Source organism: Anomaloglossus baeobatrachus, chromosome 4 (assembly GCF_048569485.1).
Source record: "Anomaloglossus baeobatrachus isolate aAnoBae1 chromosome 4, aAnoBae1.hap1, whole genome shotgun sequence".
Classification (NCBI taxonomy): Eukaryota; Metazoa; Chordata; class Amphibia; order Anura; family Aromobatidae; genus Anomaloglossus; species Anomaloglossus baeobatrachus.
Window position 1 is genome coordinate 178,098,989 of NC_134356.1, and position 20,614 is coordinate 178,119,602.

At 42.3% G+C, this 20,614-nt stretch overlaps 1 protein-coding gene across 2 annotated transcripts in view; it reads right to left on the minus strand.

The window, feature by feature from the left end:
• ARHGAP26 (Rho GTPase activating protein 26) overlaps nt 1-20,614 on the minus strand; it is a 577,725-nt gene that overhangs the window by 45,296 nt on the left and 511,815 nt on the right. The window contains exon 22 of one of the 2 annotated variants that reach the window (XM_075344593.1): nt 14,518-14,622. The exons of the other annotated variant lie outside the window; for it this stretch is intronic. Coding sequence (XP_075200708.1) covers nt 14,518-14,622 — 105 coding nt within the window. The remainder of the gene's footprint in view (nt 1-14,517; nt 14,623-20,614) is intronic. 2 annotated transcript variants of the gene reach the window in all.

Below are 20,614 nucleotides of genomic sequence, written 5' to 3' on the forward strand. Positions count from 1 at the left end.
AGCAATCAACCGAATAAAGATGAAAAAGGGCAATTTCTCTGCTTTTATCCATCACTGTGCTGAAGTCCCCAATGATTGTTTTGGCCTTTCACTACAGGGAAAAATCAGAAAAACAATTGCTTCTGCTCCCTTTACTACTGACTGAGAAACTGGAAAAGGGGAGGTATGTAGAGAATGAGGTATTAATGCACAGCTTACACCTCCTCAGGAAACCACCTTAAGCCTCCTTCATATGTCCATATAAAACGTACATGAAAAATAGTACCAGTGTCGGTCAGTATTTTGAATTAGTAAGACATCAGTGTGTCATACATGTGTCCGTTTTTACCATCAGGGTTTCATCAGAGTTTTTCATAAATGGCTAAAAAAATGACAACATTTTTCATATATTTTTCAATATTAAACAAATTCAGCACACTGTTGGCATACGGATGCCATCTATGTGCTGTACGTGTTTTTCACAGAGCCAAAGACTAATATTGGCCCTTGTCACCCGTGCTGCCAGAAAAAAATGGACATGTGAACAGCCCATAGGTTATAATCAGTATGTGTAGTATCTATAAAAAAAACCGATATCACACATACTGGAAATACACACATGAGAAAGAGGCCTAACCAGAATAATGGGAGTGACGTGGATTTTAACTCTGCAAGGGAGAAAAAAATAATCTAGCTTCCAGTCCAAAGATAATTTAAAAAGAAAATCCTTTATCGGAAAAGATTTAGAAAACATATAACACACTAGAACACACTATGGATGTGAGTGTGAAGGCGAAAAATGGAAAAACATCGCAAAAAACAAAACGCGTTTCGCAAACACAGTGGGTTCTTAATCTTGATTTTGGCATGAACGGAGACCTAAAGTAGGTGGATCTCTATATAGTTTAAGATGGCGACCTGCTACATTGTGAATGCCCGGTATGTATCCCAGACATGGTTTTCTTTTGGGATGTAAACCTGGAATGTCTATGCAGGTACCTATAATGCCAAGAGATTTTTAAGGCATTCAAATGGCCAGGTTTACAGATAGGTGGAGAAATGGGTGGGTCTGGATATCTACATAACCCCCACCCATGGGTGTGTCTCATGATTGTAAAATGGAGACTGTTTGTTTGACACATGGGCAGTGTGAGGAGGCTGAAGGACAGAGAAGCATCTGGGAAGAATCCCCTGAAGAGAGGATTTGGGAGTCCTAATTGGGACAGTGTGTGTAGAGGTTTCATGCCTCTGGAAGGAACCCTCTGAGGGAAGTGACGGTTCATTTCATCTGACCAGGGTCAGTGAGTGGAGCCGGACATAGCTCTATTAGGATACTGGAGAAGCGTATGCAGACTTTACATGTTGTACCACAAGTAAGATGGACTTAAAAACCATGCTGTTATTTCCTGTAAACCATAAGGAAGGCTGGTGTTCTATTTGCAACATTTAAAAGTTCAAACCGTTTTATTCACAACATGTATACCAATATACCAATATGTGTTGTACCTCTGTTACAATAGCCACATAATCAACAAGTCAAGCAAACTCATGAGCATTCACAATATAAACATAAAAGAATAGCATGAAAAATTAACATGTTAAGTAAATAAGATAAATAAAAAAAAACAAAGAAAAAAAAAGTGAGTCTGACGCTTTCAATAATACAACATAGTCTCCCTTCTCAGATTTATCCCTGTCAGAACCTGAGTGTTTAAGGAAAAAATCCATTACTCCTCCCCATTATTGAGGACTTTTTCACGATCACCACCTCGGACGTGTTTAGATATGTTCTATGGCAGGGGTGTCAAACTCATTTTTATTGAGGGCCACATTAGCATTATGGTTGCTTTCAAAGCGTCACTTGTAATTATAAGCACTCATGCAGATCTCCATGCAACATGTTTACGAGCATGGACTGCAATGCACATCCTGGCCAAGGGCTGTAAGAGAACTGTCCCTGTATAGAAGGCCTATACGAGAGCTGTTCCTGGGTTGTAGAGTTCTACTAGCGCTGTCCCTGGGTAATAGGGGTATATAAAAGCTGTCCCTGGGTAGTAGGGCTATCCAAAAGCTGTCCCTGGTTGTAGCATTGCATACATCCCATATCCCACTACAGGCATCCTCACAGCATTATAGACCCGTAAAATCCCACCACAGGCATCCCCCCCAGCATTGTGCATCCCACAAGTCCTACCGCAGGCATACATTCAGCATTATACACACAAAAAAAATCGTATCACAGTCATCCGCTAGCATCGCACCCTCCCCAGAATCACACACCCTTAAAAGAGCATCAAAAGCATTGTCTCCCCCCCACATTGTACACTCAAATCCCACCACAAACATTATAGACCCCCAAAATTCCACCGCAGGCATACCCACAACATTACAGAACCACAAAATCCCACCATAGGCATCCCTCAGCATCGCACCCGTCCCCCCAAAAAAATCCCACCACAGCCATCCCTACAACATTGCACCCCTCAAAAATCCTACCACAGGAGTCCTTCTAGCATTGCCTATCCCCAAAATCCCACCACAGACATCCCTATATCATTGCACAGACACCCCAGATCCCAACACAGATCTCCCTGCAGCATTATAGACTCTTAAAATACCACCACAGAAATCCCCCCAGCATTGTACACTATCAATACCCACCGTAGGTGGCCCCCCCTTAATATAGATCCCACAAATCCCACCACAGGCATCCCTCCCCAGCATTAAAGTCCTGTAAATCCCACCACTGCATCCCCCTGGCATTATATACCCCTCAAATCCCACCACCCTTTGCCATTTTTTACCTGATGCTTCTCATTGATGCACTGAACAGGAGCTAAAAGATAGGGAGCGCGAAACTAAACTTCTGAGTCCCAGCCCCGCTGTCAAATGGCACGCTACATTCCGAACCGATGCAGATAGCATGTGACGTCACACCTACCAGGAGCCCATACATTCTAGCATTTACCCTTTGTACTGTGCATTGCAGCCGCTCTAGTGCAAGCGCAGTACAAACTGGCAGAAAATGTTATAAAATCACGGACAGTGCTTTTTTTTTTTCTCCCAGATGCTAAATATGGCAGAGAAAAGCACCCGGGTTATACTGGCAACCCAGCTCGCGGGCCCCATAACATGATGTGAAATTTTTCTATTGTGACATTTGATGAAATGTTACGATGCATTACGATGTTGCGATTTGATGGTTGGACAATGTCATATGCTTTCTCTGATTTTAATTTTCTAATTGTGGAATTAATGCATTTTAAATTGAATTTTCTATGTTCAATAATATAGACTACATGGTCAAAACTACAAGTTTAAAAAAACCTTTTATAGTGATTATTTTTCTATTGTTGTGGTGTTAGGTGAGAATATATGCAGGTTTTGCATGGAGATTGACCACATTCATAAAAACACTAATGGATAACCAGCAGGGGCGTAACAACCGTGGCCGTAGAGATAGCCACTGCGACTGGGCCCGAGGATGCAGGGGGCCCTAACCACTGATTCAGATGAATGTGTGTCCGAGGACCGCATCCAGCTGAAATACATCGTAGCACAGAGACCTGTGGGTCCCTGCACTGCAATGTGCCGGTTGCCAATTAAGGCCATAAACATTCATTGCTCCCCATGCACTCACAATCCTGGACATGGTGAGCAGAGAATATTCTGACAGCCGCCAGTGCTGTAAGTGGCCATGCATGACACTGATGTCATGCACTGCGCCACTTACACACTGGTCAGTTGCCAGCATCGCAGGAGGACGTTGAGAGGAGCAAAGGGAAGGAGAGTACAATTGTTTATTTTTTTATTTTTTTTTACTGTGTGCAGCAGCGCGGTGGGGAGCTATATACCAGGATGAGGGGGCTATGTAGCATGATGGGGGCTATATACTAGGATGAGGGCTACATACCATGATGGTGGCTATATACCAGGATGAGGGGCTATATACAAGGATGGAGGACTATATACCAGGATGAGGGGGCTATAAAGAATGATGGGGGCTATATATCAGGATGAGGGGGCTATATACCAAAATGGAGAGCTATATACCAGAATGAGGTGGCTATATACCAGGATGAGGGAGCTAAATACCAGGATGAGGGGGTTATATACCAGCATGAGAGGGCTATAACACAGAATGAGGGGACTATACTGTATACCAAGATGAAGGGCTATATAGCATGATGGGGGTTATATACCAGGATGAGGGGGCTATATAGCATGATGGGGCTATACACCAGGATGAGGAGCTATATACCAGGATGGGGCACTATATATGCCAGGGTGGGGGACATATTTACCAGGAAGTGGCCCAGGATGGGGGATTGAACTGCTGCAATTCCTTTCTGCTCTGATTAATTCACCAACAGGAATAGACGCGATAGTGTGAAGTGGACGGAAAATTTGAGCATGAAGTATTGTGTTACCCAATGTTGATTTTCTAAAAGTTTTTCTCATAATAGGAACACCATGATAGCCCTTCTGCTTCAGATCTAAAAATGTGATAGAATGAAGGTGAAAAAACTGTCAAACTGAAGATTAAATTGCCTATCATTAATGTAATTTAAAAATAATGGTATGTGAGATGCATTCTGTAGTCAGCCTATGGTGACAAGTAAATTATTGACAGTCATGAGCAGGTAAGAGCCCTCAGACTCTATATCATGCGCTGTCCCTTATATCAAAGGGAGGCTCGATGGTAGCCAGGTTCAAGCCCCCAGCGTGACCCTGACTCCTATCCAAGGCCTGATCTTACTCCCCCCACTCTGGGAGCCGGCCGGAAACCCAGTAACGAAAACCTCACATAAACGACACAGACAAGCGGGGAACGAAAACTTGTACACACTGCATGCAAACACAAAGGAAGGACAGTATGTGTATAAGGGAACACAGCAAGGGGTATGCAATAAACAGAAAACTGGGGAACATTCACACCACGCAGAAAAGCAACTGTAGGTCACCGTGAAACTGGATAACCACAAAGACGGGGATCGCTGAAGCTATATCTGGTGAACAGCAACAGGATCTAGAACCTTATAAAGGGTGAAGGTGGCTGTGAAGGGTTATTAGCAGCCTGAGCTTCGAGCAACCATTCACAAGCCAGGAGGAATTAACTCCTGCTGTACTGGAGAGCAGTGAGGCAAAACACAGCCGATGCCCGTGACAGGCTGTGCAACTAAGAGATCCCAGGCTGCTTGTCAGACTCTTTGGTGTGAACAGAGTCTGACACCGCCATGAGACCCAGCGAGTGCAAAACCAAACACCGCATGACACGCAGGCTATGAACTTGATAGGTCTGTAGGTTTGTTCATAACTTGAACTTGTATGTAAGTTGGAACAGGGCTTGCATAGAGTAATAAAATAATAATAATCCCTTTCCTCTCCGGTCATCCCTCCGCCTGGTCCTCTCCTTCACGTAGAGTGCAGTATCTACGGTCTATTCACTATAGGCCAGGCTTCCTATCCATATCTTCAATGTCACAGCAGATCATAAGGTTGAAGGAGCCGCCAATGTGACACGTGATAACAGAAAAAGGAGGACCGGAGATGTGAACAATAAGGTATTAGTTTTTTTTCTACATTTTACATTCATAGCTATGAGTCATGCATAAGTCGGATGTTCATACCTTGGGGACTGCCTGTAATTCATAGTGCAAGTTTTCTAAGTCACGGCAGTGACATTTATGAGACCTCCGCGCTCCACCGGCACGATCCGACACTAGATGTATTTTGGTTACTGTTACTATGCTCCTGGCACCTCTGAGTTTCTTGCGAGGTGATGTCAGAGCTGTTATATTCTGGCCACTGTAATACCCTTCAAACCCTGCTGAGATTTCAAGGGCATGAACAAGTTCTAATACCCTCTCATTTGTTTTGGCCTGCAAGCATGGCATGGGACCAGGAATACATTCCATAGCTTTTTTCCTGCCCTTCTTCCATTTGAAAATTCACTGTACTGAGTAAGTTTTGTGTGGAAAGATAAAGGAAACTAACTACAGGTCTTACAAAAAAGCTGAAGGAGCTCTCCTTTCTTATCAAATCATTGAATAGCTCAGGACTGTGTACATGAAGCTAAGGCTAGGTTCCCACGAAGACTATTTGGTGCGATTGATTGTAGGATTTCTGCACCATTTAGCGGATTTAGGCAATTTGCATTTATTTTATTGCTTTTAAAGTGAGTTTTTATATGCGCTTTTATCGTATCTTTTTTCAGCATTTTTTAGTCTTGCGGTTTGTTAAGTTACTAGTTTTAATGAACATTATTGATAAAGTCTTGCGCAGATTACATGGTATAAAAACGCATATGTGTATTTTGTGCCTCTTATTTAAGTCTATGGGTAAAGTTTGCAAATAAAACATAATTTAATGCAAGAGAAATTGGCATGGTAAAGTCTGTTCCCCCACAGGGTTAAATAAAACCCAGCACAGTAGGCGTGAGACTTCTAGAACTGTATTCTGATGCATTTTCTAACATGAAAATACAAAGCAGAAATACTTGTTCGTCTAATTTTTCCCGGAATTTAAAGACAAATGCTAATTACATGATGTAAAGCCCAACAACGTTGCAGTATTATTAAGAAAATATACAAACATACAATTTGGCTGCCTACCCACCCTGACCCTGAAACTATATATATACCTAAAGAGATTTTCCTTTTTTTTTTTTTTTTTTTATATAGCCTCAAGCTGTGGACTGACAAATGGAATTCCGCTTTGATTTACTCTACACTACAAGATGTGCTACACTGCATAACACAGCTACGACTACAACTACTGTGATGAGAATGAGTAAGACGTCCTTTTTTTCCCAAATATATTTTGTAGTTGCTAGCACACAGCCTGGAAAAGTTGATTAAGGTGATCCATCCCGCTGCTAAGATCTCACGCTGCTCAGTGCAAGCTGCAGCTGTCCGTTAGGCTGGGTGGGCAGAAACTAAATACAGTTGACCTCATGAGCCATTTCATCCTATAGCTGGATTCATAAAATGGTCATCTTGTTATCTGGTTTATACAGCTTGTCTAAAATGTATTTTTAAAATAAATACTCCTGTCTCATCAGGTCTAAGATATATATCTAATAATATTTTCCCATTCTGAAATTTCTGATTAAAAGGATACAATGTTTATTATCCGATAGCAGTTTATAAATCCAGATCTGAGGAACTACTAGTATGAAGAATGCACAATATTGTTAGGTTTGTCCAATGACCAAATGAAAAGATTACATTTGATTTATGCACATTCATGAAAATGCCTCTTCTGGCCCTCCTCAATTTTGATTAAAGTCAGTCGATATATATGGGCTTACAGCAGCCGCATTAGTAAATATTGCATACTTATCATGACAGTGCACATACTTTTCTATTTACAGTTGGTCTGGCTGTAGAGGAGTAGACGCTAACCACGCTCATCCTGCCTTATGACTTACTTCAAACCTGGCTTAAACCGTCATTTTTAGTGATGGGCAGACCCAGATTGTAAAAGCTTGAATCTACGAGGGTTCAATAGTACCCGAGCACTAGCCCTGGCCCAGAGTTCTCAAAGAACTCCGGGTACCAATCTGGATCTGGCCACCCAAGTAATTAAATAAAATAAAGCAAAAAAGAAAAGTGGGGGGGGAAGCAGGCACAATATACTTACCAGTGTCCCGCGCAGCTGTAACACTACTTCTGGGGCCGCTCATACTACTTCAGGGCCCGTTCATTATCCCTTATGCATATGAACTGCTTCCCTCACCCACAGGCAGTCCCGGTGTGTCTGGTTGTAGTCAGAAGTGCCCCCACGCTGTGACACTCTGTCTGACTGCTTTTAGTCTTAGGCGCTGTGGGTGTCTATAGTGTACCCCCATCCTAAAAGTAGCAGCCTGCAGCCACCAAGGATTGTCGCAACCACTAGATGGGACAATCCCAGAGCTTTACCCGACGCATCCAGACTGCCCTGGTGCGGTAGCAATCAGGATAATAAGGCGTTAATGACAGCTCACAGCTGCCACTAAGCCCTACATTAGTAATGGAAAGTGTTTATGAGACCCCAACTCCCAATTTCTAATCTGTAAGTGAAAAGAAATAAAACACAAAACAGGTAAGCTGGGGGGGACCAGTTTTATAAATAAAATTATTTATTTAAAATAATAATTAAAAAAAGCCACGTGGGGTACTTCTTATTTTGATACACAGCCAAGATAAGCACATAGCTGATGGCTGCAGCTTGTAGCTGTATGCTTTATCTGTACTGGGTATCATAATATGCAGGGACACTACACCAATATTTTTTATTTATTTTACATTAGAGACACGCAGACAGTATCTGTGATTGAAAGCAGTCAGACACGCTGTCACACAGGGTGTGGGCTTGTCTGACTGCAATTGATCAGATTCGCCGGGACTGACGGTGGATGGGGAAGCAGTGAATATGCATTAAGGATAATGAGTTGCCCCGGAAGTAGCGTTACAGCCACGCAGGAGACTCGGTAAGGATAATGCACTTGACCTAATCCCCCTATCCCTTCTACCACCATTTTAAACAGCCAGATTCTGATCCCCATAGACTTAAATGGGGACGGGCATCCGGTCAGATATCTGGGATCAATTCCAGGCTGGAACAGGGGCTTTTATTTTTAAACCTGGTTGGACTCGCTGATTCCAGGAACTGATTCCAGGTATTTGCAGGTCCGCTCATCACTAGTCATTTTCCAATGCAAGTAAGGAGATACACCTAACCGACCAGCCCTCTGAGTTCTTAAACCAGGATTTCCCAATTGTTCAGGAGCTCCTCTATGTCTTTTTCTGTGTCTGTGTTCAAGATGCCGTTCGCTCACGAGGCTCAGCGGTCCATCTCTTCGGCACCGGAGGAGAAAAGTCTCAGGAAAATGTACTTTTCTCCCTCATCACCCACAGGACAAACACATTTAACACTGGTGGAAAGTGAAGTCCCTAGTGAAAGTAGTGCTCCGGTGATCAAAGAGGTTGCACAGGCTGTAGCAGACAAGACCTCTCTCCCGAAGATGGTAGATAGAGAACACGGGCTGTCAGCATCAAGGCGCGTTCTTAATGATATGGATGAATTCTGGTCGTCTGCTCCCCTGGATCAGATGTCAGTTGCCCCAAATCAGACCCATGACAACATGAACTTTTCAAACTCTAGGGAAATGGTCAGCTCTCCTATATACAAGGGATTAAAATAGGTTCTAAGTCTTATAAAACTGCTCTTTATGTAGATGATCTCCTTTATGTCTCTCAGCCCTTGATCTCTTTTTTTGCTTTAACCCCTTTCCCGATGTAGCCATTTTCAGTTTTTGCGCTTTACTTTTTGCCTCCTTTTCTTCCAAGAGCCGTTAGTTTTTATTTTTTCTGTCAATATTGCCATATGAGGGCTTGATTACTGCAGGATGAGTAGTACTTTTAAGGGACTCCATTCATTCTGCCACATTGGGTACTGGAAAAAGGGAAAAACAAATTCCAAGTGCGATGAAAAGGCAAAAAAAACTTTTTTTTTTAATTTTCTATTTACCATGTTTGCTATATGATACAACTGACCAGGCAATGTGATTCCCAGGTCAGTAGGAGTTTGTAGATGTAAACATGTATAGTTTTTCTTGTTTAATTTGCCGCTTTTGGCCCCATTGTCTAAGACCTGTAAAGGTCTCATTTTTCGGCATCTGGGGTTTGTGTGAGGGATTATGTTTTTGGACTCTGAGCCGACATTTTCAATTATACCATTTTGGTGTAGATGCGATGTTTTGATAGCCTCTTATTGCATTTTTATTGCAATGTTACAGCAATCCCCAAAAAATGTATTCTGGCATTTAATTGTTTTCTCATTATGTCCTTTACCGATTGGATTCATTTATTTTATATTTTGATAGAGCGGGCATTTCTGAACTTGACAAAATTAAATATATGTGTTTTTTATTTATTTTAATTTTTTTTATTTTCAATGAGGCAAAAGTGGGCTGAATTGAACTTTTTTTTTTACCATTTTTAAAACTTTTTGTTGCCCACTTGTCTTTACTAGTCCCCTAAGGGAACTTGAAGTTGTGATCATCCAATCACTGCTCTGTACAGTAGAAATACTGACTTCCTATGAACAGCGGCTCGCAGCCAGTGTTCACAGGAAGATAGTCATGACAGGCATGGCGGCCATCATGGCAACCCATTATCACCCCAGGATCACATCATGGGTGCGCCCGATGAACGCATTAGACTGATTCACCACCATGCTGGTGCACTGTAAATGCTGCTGTCAGAGATTGACAGCAGAGTTTAACAGGTCAACTGCTGTGGGTGAAGCGGAGTTCCACCTGCGACTGTTAGAGGCAAATAATGGCTGAATAACACAATCATCATCTACCCCTGGCTTTCATGACATCCCATCAGTGGCCCCATGACATGGGAGCAGGGAATAACATGCTCAACACTGGTGTGTGTTAAATCTCGCTGTCCGAAATTGACAGAGGGATTGAACTAGTTAATAGGGGCGGGCAGATCTCCGATCCACCCGCACCTGTAAGCGGCACATGGCAGCTGATCAGATCAGTCAACATGTGCAAGAAAAGATGAGGGCTCAGCGTGTGAGCTTGCATCAAAGTTTGGGAGCCGACATAAGACGTACCAGTATGTCCTATATCAGTAAGCGGTTAATGAAGGAGTTTGATAGATTTTACTTTCTAAGTAATTTTAAAGTTAATTATTCACAAACCAATGCCTTAAAGGGCATCTGTCATCAGATTTTTGCCACCTAATCTGAGAGCAGTATAACGTAAGGGCAGAGATCCTGATTCCAGTGATGTGTCACTTTCTGGGCTGCTCAGTGTAATTTTGATAAAATCACTATTTAATCAGCAGTAAATCATCATTAGAGGACTACTTGGTGTGCTGCAGATAGTCCAGAATATTCATGAGCTCTGTATAACTGCTAGAGCTGCAGAATAGAAAACATTGATTTGATCAAAATGACATCAAACAGCTGGAATCAGGGTCTCTGTCTCTACATCATGCTGCTTTCAGATGAGGTAGCAAAAACATGGTGACAGATTCCCTTTAAACATTTCTCTTCAACAGGAAGAGGTCCAGGTAGAGGTCCAACAGGTTAATTTTCCCTTTAAATGGCACTGAAATACTTGTATGTGCTTATTCCTTCTGATTCTTCTAAACTTGTTTAACTCTATTATCAGTCACTTTTACAATCGTACCAGATTTTAATCTTTTAAAGATCTGACGCGTTATAGTAAACTGAGATTGTCTTGGTTCAGAGGGATAAACACTATCAAACTTGACATCTTGCCTTGTATTTTGAATAGTTTTCAAACTGTCCCCATCTCTTCGCAGCTTTTGCTGCAAGCTATGCTTTGCCCTGTTCAGGTTTGTCTGGGGGTAAGATTAGATTTAGGATAATCATGCATATACTAACTAACAGTAAAGCTTTGGGCAGAGCAAGTCTTCCCAATTTCAAAAATGTCTTTCATGCTACTATTCTAGTCAGATTGATAGATTGGCATTTCCATCCAGTTACTACACAACGTGTTTCTCTAGAACAGGGGGGATTGCCTATTCCACTGAAACATTTTCCATGGCTTCCTAAGGCAGATGGTACTTTGATGGAGGGCCCAACTTTTCTAACCAAAGAGACATTAAAGGCCCCGTTACACGCAACGACATCGCTAACGAGATATCGCTGGGGTCACGGAATTCGTGATGCACATCCAGCCTCGTTAGCGAAGTCGTTGTGTGTGACACGAGCGACCGCTAACGATCCCAAATACTCACAAAATCGTGGATCGTTGACACGTTGTTCATTTTCCAAATATCGTTGCTCGTTCTGGACGCAGGTTGTTCGTCGTTCCTGAGGCAGCACACATCGCTAAGTGTGACACCCCGGGAACGACGGACAACAGTGTTCCTGCGTCCTCCGGCAACGAGGTGGGAGTGACGTTAAATGTGGCTGGTCTCCGCCCCTCCGCTTCTATTGGTGGCCTGCTGTGTGATGTTGCTGTTATGCCACACAAACCGCCTCCTTAAAAAAAGTGTTTGTACGCCAGCCACAGCAATGTCGTTAGGAAGGTAAGTTCGTGTGACGCGTACCTGCGATATTATTCGCCACAGGCAGAGATTTGCCCGTGACGCATGCACGACGGGGGCGTGTGCGATCGCTAGCGATGTTGCAGCGTGTAAAGCAGCCTTTAGAATCTGGAATTCACTCAGGGGTAGATTATTTCCTGATCGGACAATTCGTACACTCATATCACTCTTTTACAACCTTTTCATCTTGGATACTTGAGTAGGTATTTTCTCGGCTGAAGGAGAGGAGAGGACACCTGTTTGTTTCAGGTGCTGGAAGATGGGTACCCTCATTTGTTTATTGGCAGGCGCAGAACCCGTACAGAAGACTCCTGTGGTTTGAATATTTACAATTGCATTCAGTTTTGTTTTCTCAGAAATATCAAAGTTCATCTCTGTTGATTTCCAATTTTTTTGAGAAATTGTTTTTGCACAATTCTCCGCCTGGTCATGCGATATCTGATATACTGTTGTTTCATCAGAGAAGGAGATTTCAATGGGCATGGGAACGTGAATTAGGTGTGGTTTTGAACCTGTTAGATTGGGAGAGGAGTTTCCTATTTAGTTACAAACCATTACTTGCTCAGTCCAGGAAAAGAATTATAAGATCCTTACAAGGAGGGTATCATTACCCATCTAAAGCTGGGTTCACACATAGCGACAGCGATAACGACGTCGCTGTTACGTCACCATTTTCTGTGACGTAACAGCGACCTAGTAAGTCACTGTCATGATCGCTGCTTAGCTGTCAAACACAGCGACGCAGCAGCGATCATAACGTCGCTACATGTGCAGAGAGCAGGGAGCTGCGCACACTGCTTAGCGCTGGCTCCCTGCTCTCCTAGCTACAGCACACATCGGGTTAATTAACCCGATGTGTACTGCAGCTACATGTGCAGAGAGCAGCGCACACTGCTTAGCGCTGGCTCCCTGCTCTCCTAGCTACAGTACACATCGGGTTAATTAAACCGATGTGTACTGCAGCTACATGTGCAGAGAGCAGGAGCCGGCACTGGCAGCGTGAGAGCGGCAGAGGCTGGTAATGAAGGTAAATATCGGGTAACCACCATGGTTACCCTGGTTATAGCTTACCGCAGGCTGTCAGACGCCGGCTCCTGCTCCCTGCACATTCAGGATTGTTGCTCTCTCGCTGTCACACACAGCGATGTGTGCTTATCACCGGGAGAGCAACAATAAAAAAACGAACCAGGGCTGTGTGTAACGAGCAGCGATCTCACAACAGGGGCCAGATCGCTGCTCAGTGTCACACACAGGGAGATCGCTAATGAGGTCACTGTTGCGTCACCAAAACCGTGACGTAGCAGCGATTTCGGTAGCGATCTCGCTATGTGTGAAGCACCCCTAAGTTGCATGCAATTATTGAAACGGTCTTTGATATATGTTGGTGATGTGAGACTGAAACAGTCTCGATACTTCATATTTAATGGGATTGTGACACAATCCTGCCCTTCTGGGGTAAAGTATTCTTGAATTATCACTTGTTTACAGATAATAGGATTGTGGGGAATCCTCAGATCGCTCTCTTCTCTATTTTACCTTCGTAAACAGGGTAGAAAGACATTTTTCAGCTTTCTTTAACAGCTGCTCATAGCAGTGATTCCTCAATACTGGAAATCACCTCAGACTCCCACTATAGTGGATTGGTACACTGAAATGGTTAATATTTGCAGGATGGAGGAACTATTTGCTGAAAGTACGGGTACCTCAGGCATGTTTAGGAGGACATGGAGTGCTTGGGTTTTGTTCCATGATTCAATGGATTTTCATAGAATATTTTTAAAAGATACCAGGGTCTTGTTGTGGAATACCTGGATTGGTGCTAATAGGTTTGTCATGGAATACACAAGATGTTGGTTCTTTTGCTCCTCCTCCACCCTACTTCCCCTCTTTTTCTTCTTTTTTCCCCCCTCCTTTTTGTTTTTCTGTTTTTTCTTCTCTTCTTTCATGAGGGAATTCCCTCTCTTCTTGGTGTTGCATGGAAACACGTTGGGACAATTGTCTGACTCGTCTCCTGGTTTTGTGGAAATATATTTACATGTTCTATGTTGCGATACTGATTTGCTATTGATTTAATGTCTTATTTGACTGTTGGTCCCAACAGCAACATAGCGCACTATCATTATACAACTCACACAATGATAGCACAGGGACACAGCAGGGACCAGATCAGCCCCTGAAAGGAGAGGCACTCATGACTCTTCATTTCAGGGAGGGGTCAGAGGCTGTGACAGCGACAGCAGCCTCTACCCCTGATGATGCTTCCTTTGAGTATTCCAGCATGCACTAGGATTCTCAAACAAAGCATCATCACAAAGGAAGTAGGAGAAAAATATCAATAGAAACTATATAGAAATTAGTTTAGATTAGGACAATAAATTAATAGGGAGTGTGATGAAAATTTGTTCAGCCTTCAGACCACTCTTTTAGCTATAACCATTAGATAATTTAAGTCACTGACCTGCTTGGAGATGAATCATTAGAAGTTGATGATGTTGGCATTGGACTTGATGGGGCAGAGAACATAGGGCATGTAAGTGGCGATGTTGGGCTTGGATTTAGTGAGCTAGACGGAAACAACAATCGTAAAATAAAATTAATGCAAGGAGCAAAATAACAACAAAAGCTTATGTCAGAATTTATTGGAAAGTTCTACCTTTGCAACCAATTTTTTTTTAGTATTCAAATTCATCAAATGAAAAATAAAGCAATCCTGTAAAATTATTATTGCGGCAAATTGTAAGATAATCCTAGGTAATCTAATCCTGTAGCCATATTCCCGTCTATGCCTGATTTTTAGCAAACCTACTAAATAAAAATTACTAGATGTCAAGGAAAGATAGAAGACAGCACGACAATGCGATCAATCTACAACACCTTTGTTTGCAGTTTATTACCATGGAAACAAAGTTTTGCAAAAAAACCCCTGTAGAAATAGAACAAAAGATGATTTTTTTTTAATGAAAAAAAGGTTTGTCCAGCACCTCTTTCTATTTTTCACCCAATCTAACATAGTGGGTGGTATATTTGCAGAATCAATCATCAAACTCCCAGCAGTTATTCTGCACATGTCCTGTTTGAACTAATAGTACACATGTATGGTATCGGATGGCTGCCCCAGAAACTATCCCACCGGCAGGTTCTCTCAAAGCCGGATGTGAAATCAGACGAAAAGACAGAAGGGTGCTGCACAAAACTTTAAATCATAACCGGTGTTTTAATTTTTATTTTAGAAATCAATAGCACACATGATAATAAGCAACTTTGTAATATATCTTATCAGAGAAATTTGCTTCTTTCTCTGCCAGAATTGATCAGTCATTATCAAAATTCTCATTTCTGCGGTAAAATCTGTATTCAGTGAAGACTTTCCCATTACTGAGAGAGGAGATGGCAGTTTCTACTGATGTAAATCTAGGATGACGGGAGGGGGAGGGGCTATAGACTGAGGGAGGAGCTAGACACAGAGCCTCCCTCCTCCCTCTTCTATATACATAGCATCTCATCAGTAATCAAGTCTTGCAAAAAAAGAAGCAAACTTCGATTGATAAGATATATTACAGAGTTGCTTATTTTCATGTGTACAATTGATTCACGAAATAAAAATTAAAATGACAGTTACGCTTTAAGTACTTTGTGCCTTTTAAAGTATATTCGTCAAATATTCCTTGTACAGAAGATTCAGGAAAACACAGGCTGCTTTTTTCTTTAAGCATTGTCTTTGACACGTTTTTGTTTTTTATATGTATGTATTAAAGTACCACCCCAGCGTTGTTTTATTTTTCACTGCTGGTGTAGCGTTTTTATAATCGAAGATCCCTGACCCTACTAATATAATCACCTGCTGCCATCTTCACCTTCGATCACTGCTGCTCCCATTGGTCTCCAGCAGTTTGTCACCAGCCGGCTGTTGCAGTTGTTACATGGGAGCACGCTAAAGGTCACTCTTCAATGTAAGTTTAGGAGACCCTCATTCTGGCTCTCATAGACTTGTATTAAAAGCTAGTGACATAACTACTGAATTCCAGCCGATGGCGCTGCACGAACAAAGTGTCAGTAAAAAGTGTAGACGCCGTAGAGTAAGTAAAAGAGTAGGGTCAGGGACCTTGGATTAAAAGCACCACTCCAGTAGTGACCCCCCTCCCTTATCGCTGGAGTGGTGCTATAATAGTGAGAGTCTTAAGGCCCAGTTACACGCAACGATGTATCCAACGATATATCGCCGGGGTCATGGATTCCGTCACGCACATCTGGCATAGTTAGCGACGTCGTTACGTGTGACACCAACGAGCGGCCGTTAACGATGGTAAATACTCACCAAATCGTCCATCGTTGACACGTCGCTCAGTTTCAAAAAATCCTTGATTGTTGAGGACGCAGGTTGTTCGTCGTTCCCGAGGCAGCACACATCGCTATGTGTGACACCTCGGGAACGACGAACTACAGCTTACCTGCGGCCGCCGGCAATGAGGAAGGAAGGAGGTGGGCGGGATGTTACGGCCGCTCATCTTCACCCCTCCGCTTCTATTGGGTGGCCACTTAGTGACGCCGCACAAACCACCCCCTTAGAAAGGAGGCAGTTCGCCGGCCACAGCGACGTTGCTAGGCAGGTAAGTCTGTGTGACGGCTTCTAACGATATTGTGCGCCACGGGCAGCGATTTGCAACGGGGGCGGGTACACTCGCTAGCGATATCGCTGCGTGTAAAGCCCCCTTTACAAGTGGAAATTGGCAGGAAAATGGTCATGTCATTTTTTAAAGCCACTTTGCAACTTTGCAAGCCTCAAACGGGTAAATGTAGTTCAAAAGGATTGTACATTGCACGGCAAGTCGTTTTTACTTTGCTATGCATATATTTATTCTTTTTGGCGTTTTCCTAGCACTTTATTAAGAGGATCTGGGCGGAGTACGCCTGAAAAAAAGATGTCTACACATACCCTAAGCCTAAGACAAAGACAAAGAATTATGCGGGATAGAAATAACCTGTCCATACTGACCAAAGAAATTGTGTTTTATAAGACTGGGGCATCCATGAATAGCCCTATGTACATATGCACATTTTGCTGTCACTACAAAGAATTGTTTTTTCTTCCAGACAATCTGGTATTCCAATTTATGAGACTTTCGTTGCTCATTTGTTGCACAGTGAGCAATTTTAAGCAGCAATATATTTGCTGATGCCGGAAAGGGGGAGAAGAAAGACAAACACTGCTTGGTTTCCTTAAAATGGGATTCCAAAGAAAGGAAACATAATTTGTCATGTAATTGAATTAACCTTGCTAACATTTTCCAACCTTTAATATGTAACCGCAAAAATTGTTTTAGAATGAGGAAGAATGTCCGCCACAATCCTTAAATTCACCATGGTCTACTTTATGGTAATCCAAACCTCTGCCAGTCGTGTAAAATACAACATCTACATCTATAGGTTTAATTTGACCACAGATTAGTCTTTCTAATACGCACACGGTAGAAATAGAGACGAAAAACCACATGATTTATAGGGATCATTTAAAATGTAGAACAATGAAACAGTCAATAAAGATGAACTACTTTAGCAGAGTGAAATAAATCCGTATACCACTTCACAGGCGTGCATTTTCCAAATTGGTGTTAAGCAGACAACTTCAGTATCTGAATGGTTAATGCTTAAAGGCTTATGAATGACAACATCAATCTAAGCCCCATACTATGTCCTCAGTTGCCCTCTTACAAGAGACAAAAGTTGAGTTATATGAGCCATTCAAGGGTCGGACCACAAAAGACGGCCGGGATTTTAATGTATTGCACTTTCTGAAAACATTGAAAGGATATTGAAGAAAGCATCAATGCAAAACCATAATGGGATTTGTGCCAATGTAGATAGAAGACCAATTACTCATGCTCCGTACCTAAACACAAATGGTCTATATCTGTCAAACATAAATGATCACCAAGTAACAGCAAACCCTGTTGGGACGCCGAGCGCTTAAAAAAAAAAAAAATCCTTTTACTGCAGGCAGTATGCATAAAAAGTAAATGGCCGAATTCCAGCTTACACACGCCTGCTCATTAGCTGCGCAACTGCTCCAAGCTCCCTTCTAATCTCACCTGTAGTTTGTAAGGCATTTGAAGCAAGCCATTCACTGCAGACACCCATAACGTCACCGTCATTTTATTGTGCCAGTTTGTGGGCATTATTCAATTGTAAGGTGAAAAGTAATTTTGCTGTGGGTATGTTAAAAATTATACATGGCATGATGGTGAACAATGAGTACAAGGTAATTTGTTAAAAACCCATACAGCAGAGGTTATTGCACAATACACTTATAAGACAGGATATAATGCACAATACACTGCACAATAATCAGGAACAAGCGTTTTCTGATAATGGTGCAGTGTAAACAACACCGCTGATCACACGTCAAATGAGCAAAATGCCTGTTTGGTGGGCAGTCCAAAACCAGACATGCACAATCGACATCTTTCCTGACCATCAGTTGGCCGGTGCCCCATACACATTAATATATACAGTCAGGGCCAGAAATATTTGGACAGTGACACAAGTTTTGTTATTTTAGCTGTTTACAAAAACATGTTCAGAAATACAATTATATATATAATATGGGCTGAAAGTGCACACTCCCAGCTGCAATATGAGAGTTTTCACATCCAAATCAGAGAAATGGTTTAGGAATCATAGCTCTGTAATGCATAGCCTCCTCTTTTTCAAGGGACCAAAAGTAATTGGACAAGGGACTCTAAGGGCTGCAATTAACTCTGAAGGCGTCTCCCTCGTTAACCTGTAATCAATGAAGTAGTTAAAAGGTCTGGGGTTGATTACAGGTGTGTGGTTTTGCATTTGGAAGCTGTTGCTGTGACCAGACAACATGCGGTCTAAGGAACTCTCAATTGAGGTGAAGCAGAACATCCTGAGGCTGAAAAAAAAGAAAAAATCCATCAGAGAGATAGCAGACATGCTTAGAGTAGCAAAATCAACAGTCGTGTACATTCTGAGAAAAAAGGAATTGACTGGTGAGCTTGGGAACTCAAAAAGGCCTGGGCGTCCACGGATGATAAAAGTGGTGGATGATCGCCGCATACTTTCTTTGGTGAAGAAGAACCCGTTCACAACATCAACTGAAGTCCAGAACACTCTCAGTGAAGTAGGTGTATCTGTCTCTAAGTCAACAGTAAAGAGAAGACTCCATGAAAGTAAATACAAAGGGTTCACATCTAGATGCAAACCATTCATCAATTCCAAAAATAGACAGGCCAGAGTTAAATTTGCTGAAAAACACCTCATGAAGCCAGCTCAGTTCTGGAAAAGTATTCTATGGACAGATGAGACAAAGATCAACCTGTACCAGAATGATGGGAAGAAAAAAGTTTGGAGAAGAAAGGGAACGGCACATGATCCAAGGCACACCACATCCTCTGTAAAACATGGTGGAGGCAACGTGATGGCATGGGCATGCATGGCTTTCAATGGCACTGGGTCACTTGTGTTTATTGATGACATAACAGCAGACAAGAGTAGCCGGATGAATTCTGAAGTGTACCGGGATATACTTTCAGCCCAGATTCAGCCAAATGCCGCAAAGTTGATCGGACGGCGCTTCATAGTACAGATGGACAATGACCCCAAGCATACAGCCAAAGCTACCCAGGAGTTCATGAGTGCAAAAAAGTGGAACATTCTGCAATGGCCAAGTCAATCACCAGATCTTAACCCAATTGAGCATGCATTTCACTTGCTCAAATCCAGACTTAAGACGGAAAGAGACCTAAAATATAACTTTTAATAATTCCTCTAAAAATAGGGAAGGATCACCTTGCCTATGCCTAAAATTCAATAGGTAGCAAGAACCTCCATATCAACTCAGAGGGCTAGCACACCCTGTAAATATACAATGACATCCACACACAAATTAGTGCTGGCAAATTCAACAAATTTAACCGATGTGGTCAAGATTATTAATGCAAATGCTCACTTAGATCCCATTCACGAATCAAGACAGTGGCATTAATCACGAACAATACCTAAATACCAAAATACCCACAGGTGTATGATTATTATGCTCCACACTCGGCTAAACAAATCAGCATTAACCAGGGATTAAAAATATCTTATCTTGGTACAGCTGATAAGATATATGCTGTCACCGTCTGATTAACCCAGCAAGAGGTTGTCTCCTCATTTAACTCCCCTGATGAATGATATATAGGAAACGCGTCAGGAGAAGGGAGAAGGAGATTTTGGGAGAGGACAGTTGGTCCTTTCATAAGGGGTCCAGGACCTGTGTGGTGAGGGTCCATTTTTGGAAACGCCGATTATGAGGACCAACTGAACGCAATTGGGAGACAAGACACCAGCAAATCGGGTGAGATTGTTCCCTATCAGACATAACCAGATTAACAACTTGGCTATTTTTAATCCCTGGTTAATGCTGATTTGTTTAGCCGAGTGTGGAGCATAATAATCATACACCTGTGGGTATTTTGGTATTGTTCGTGATTAATGCCACTGTCTTGATTCGTGAATGGGATCTAAGTGAGCATTTGCATTAATAATCTTGA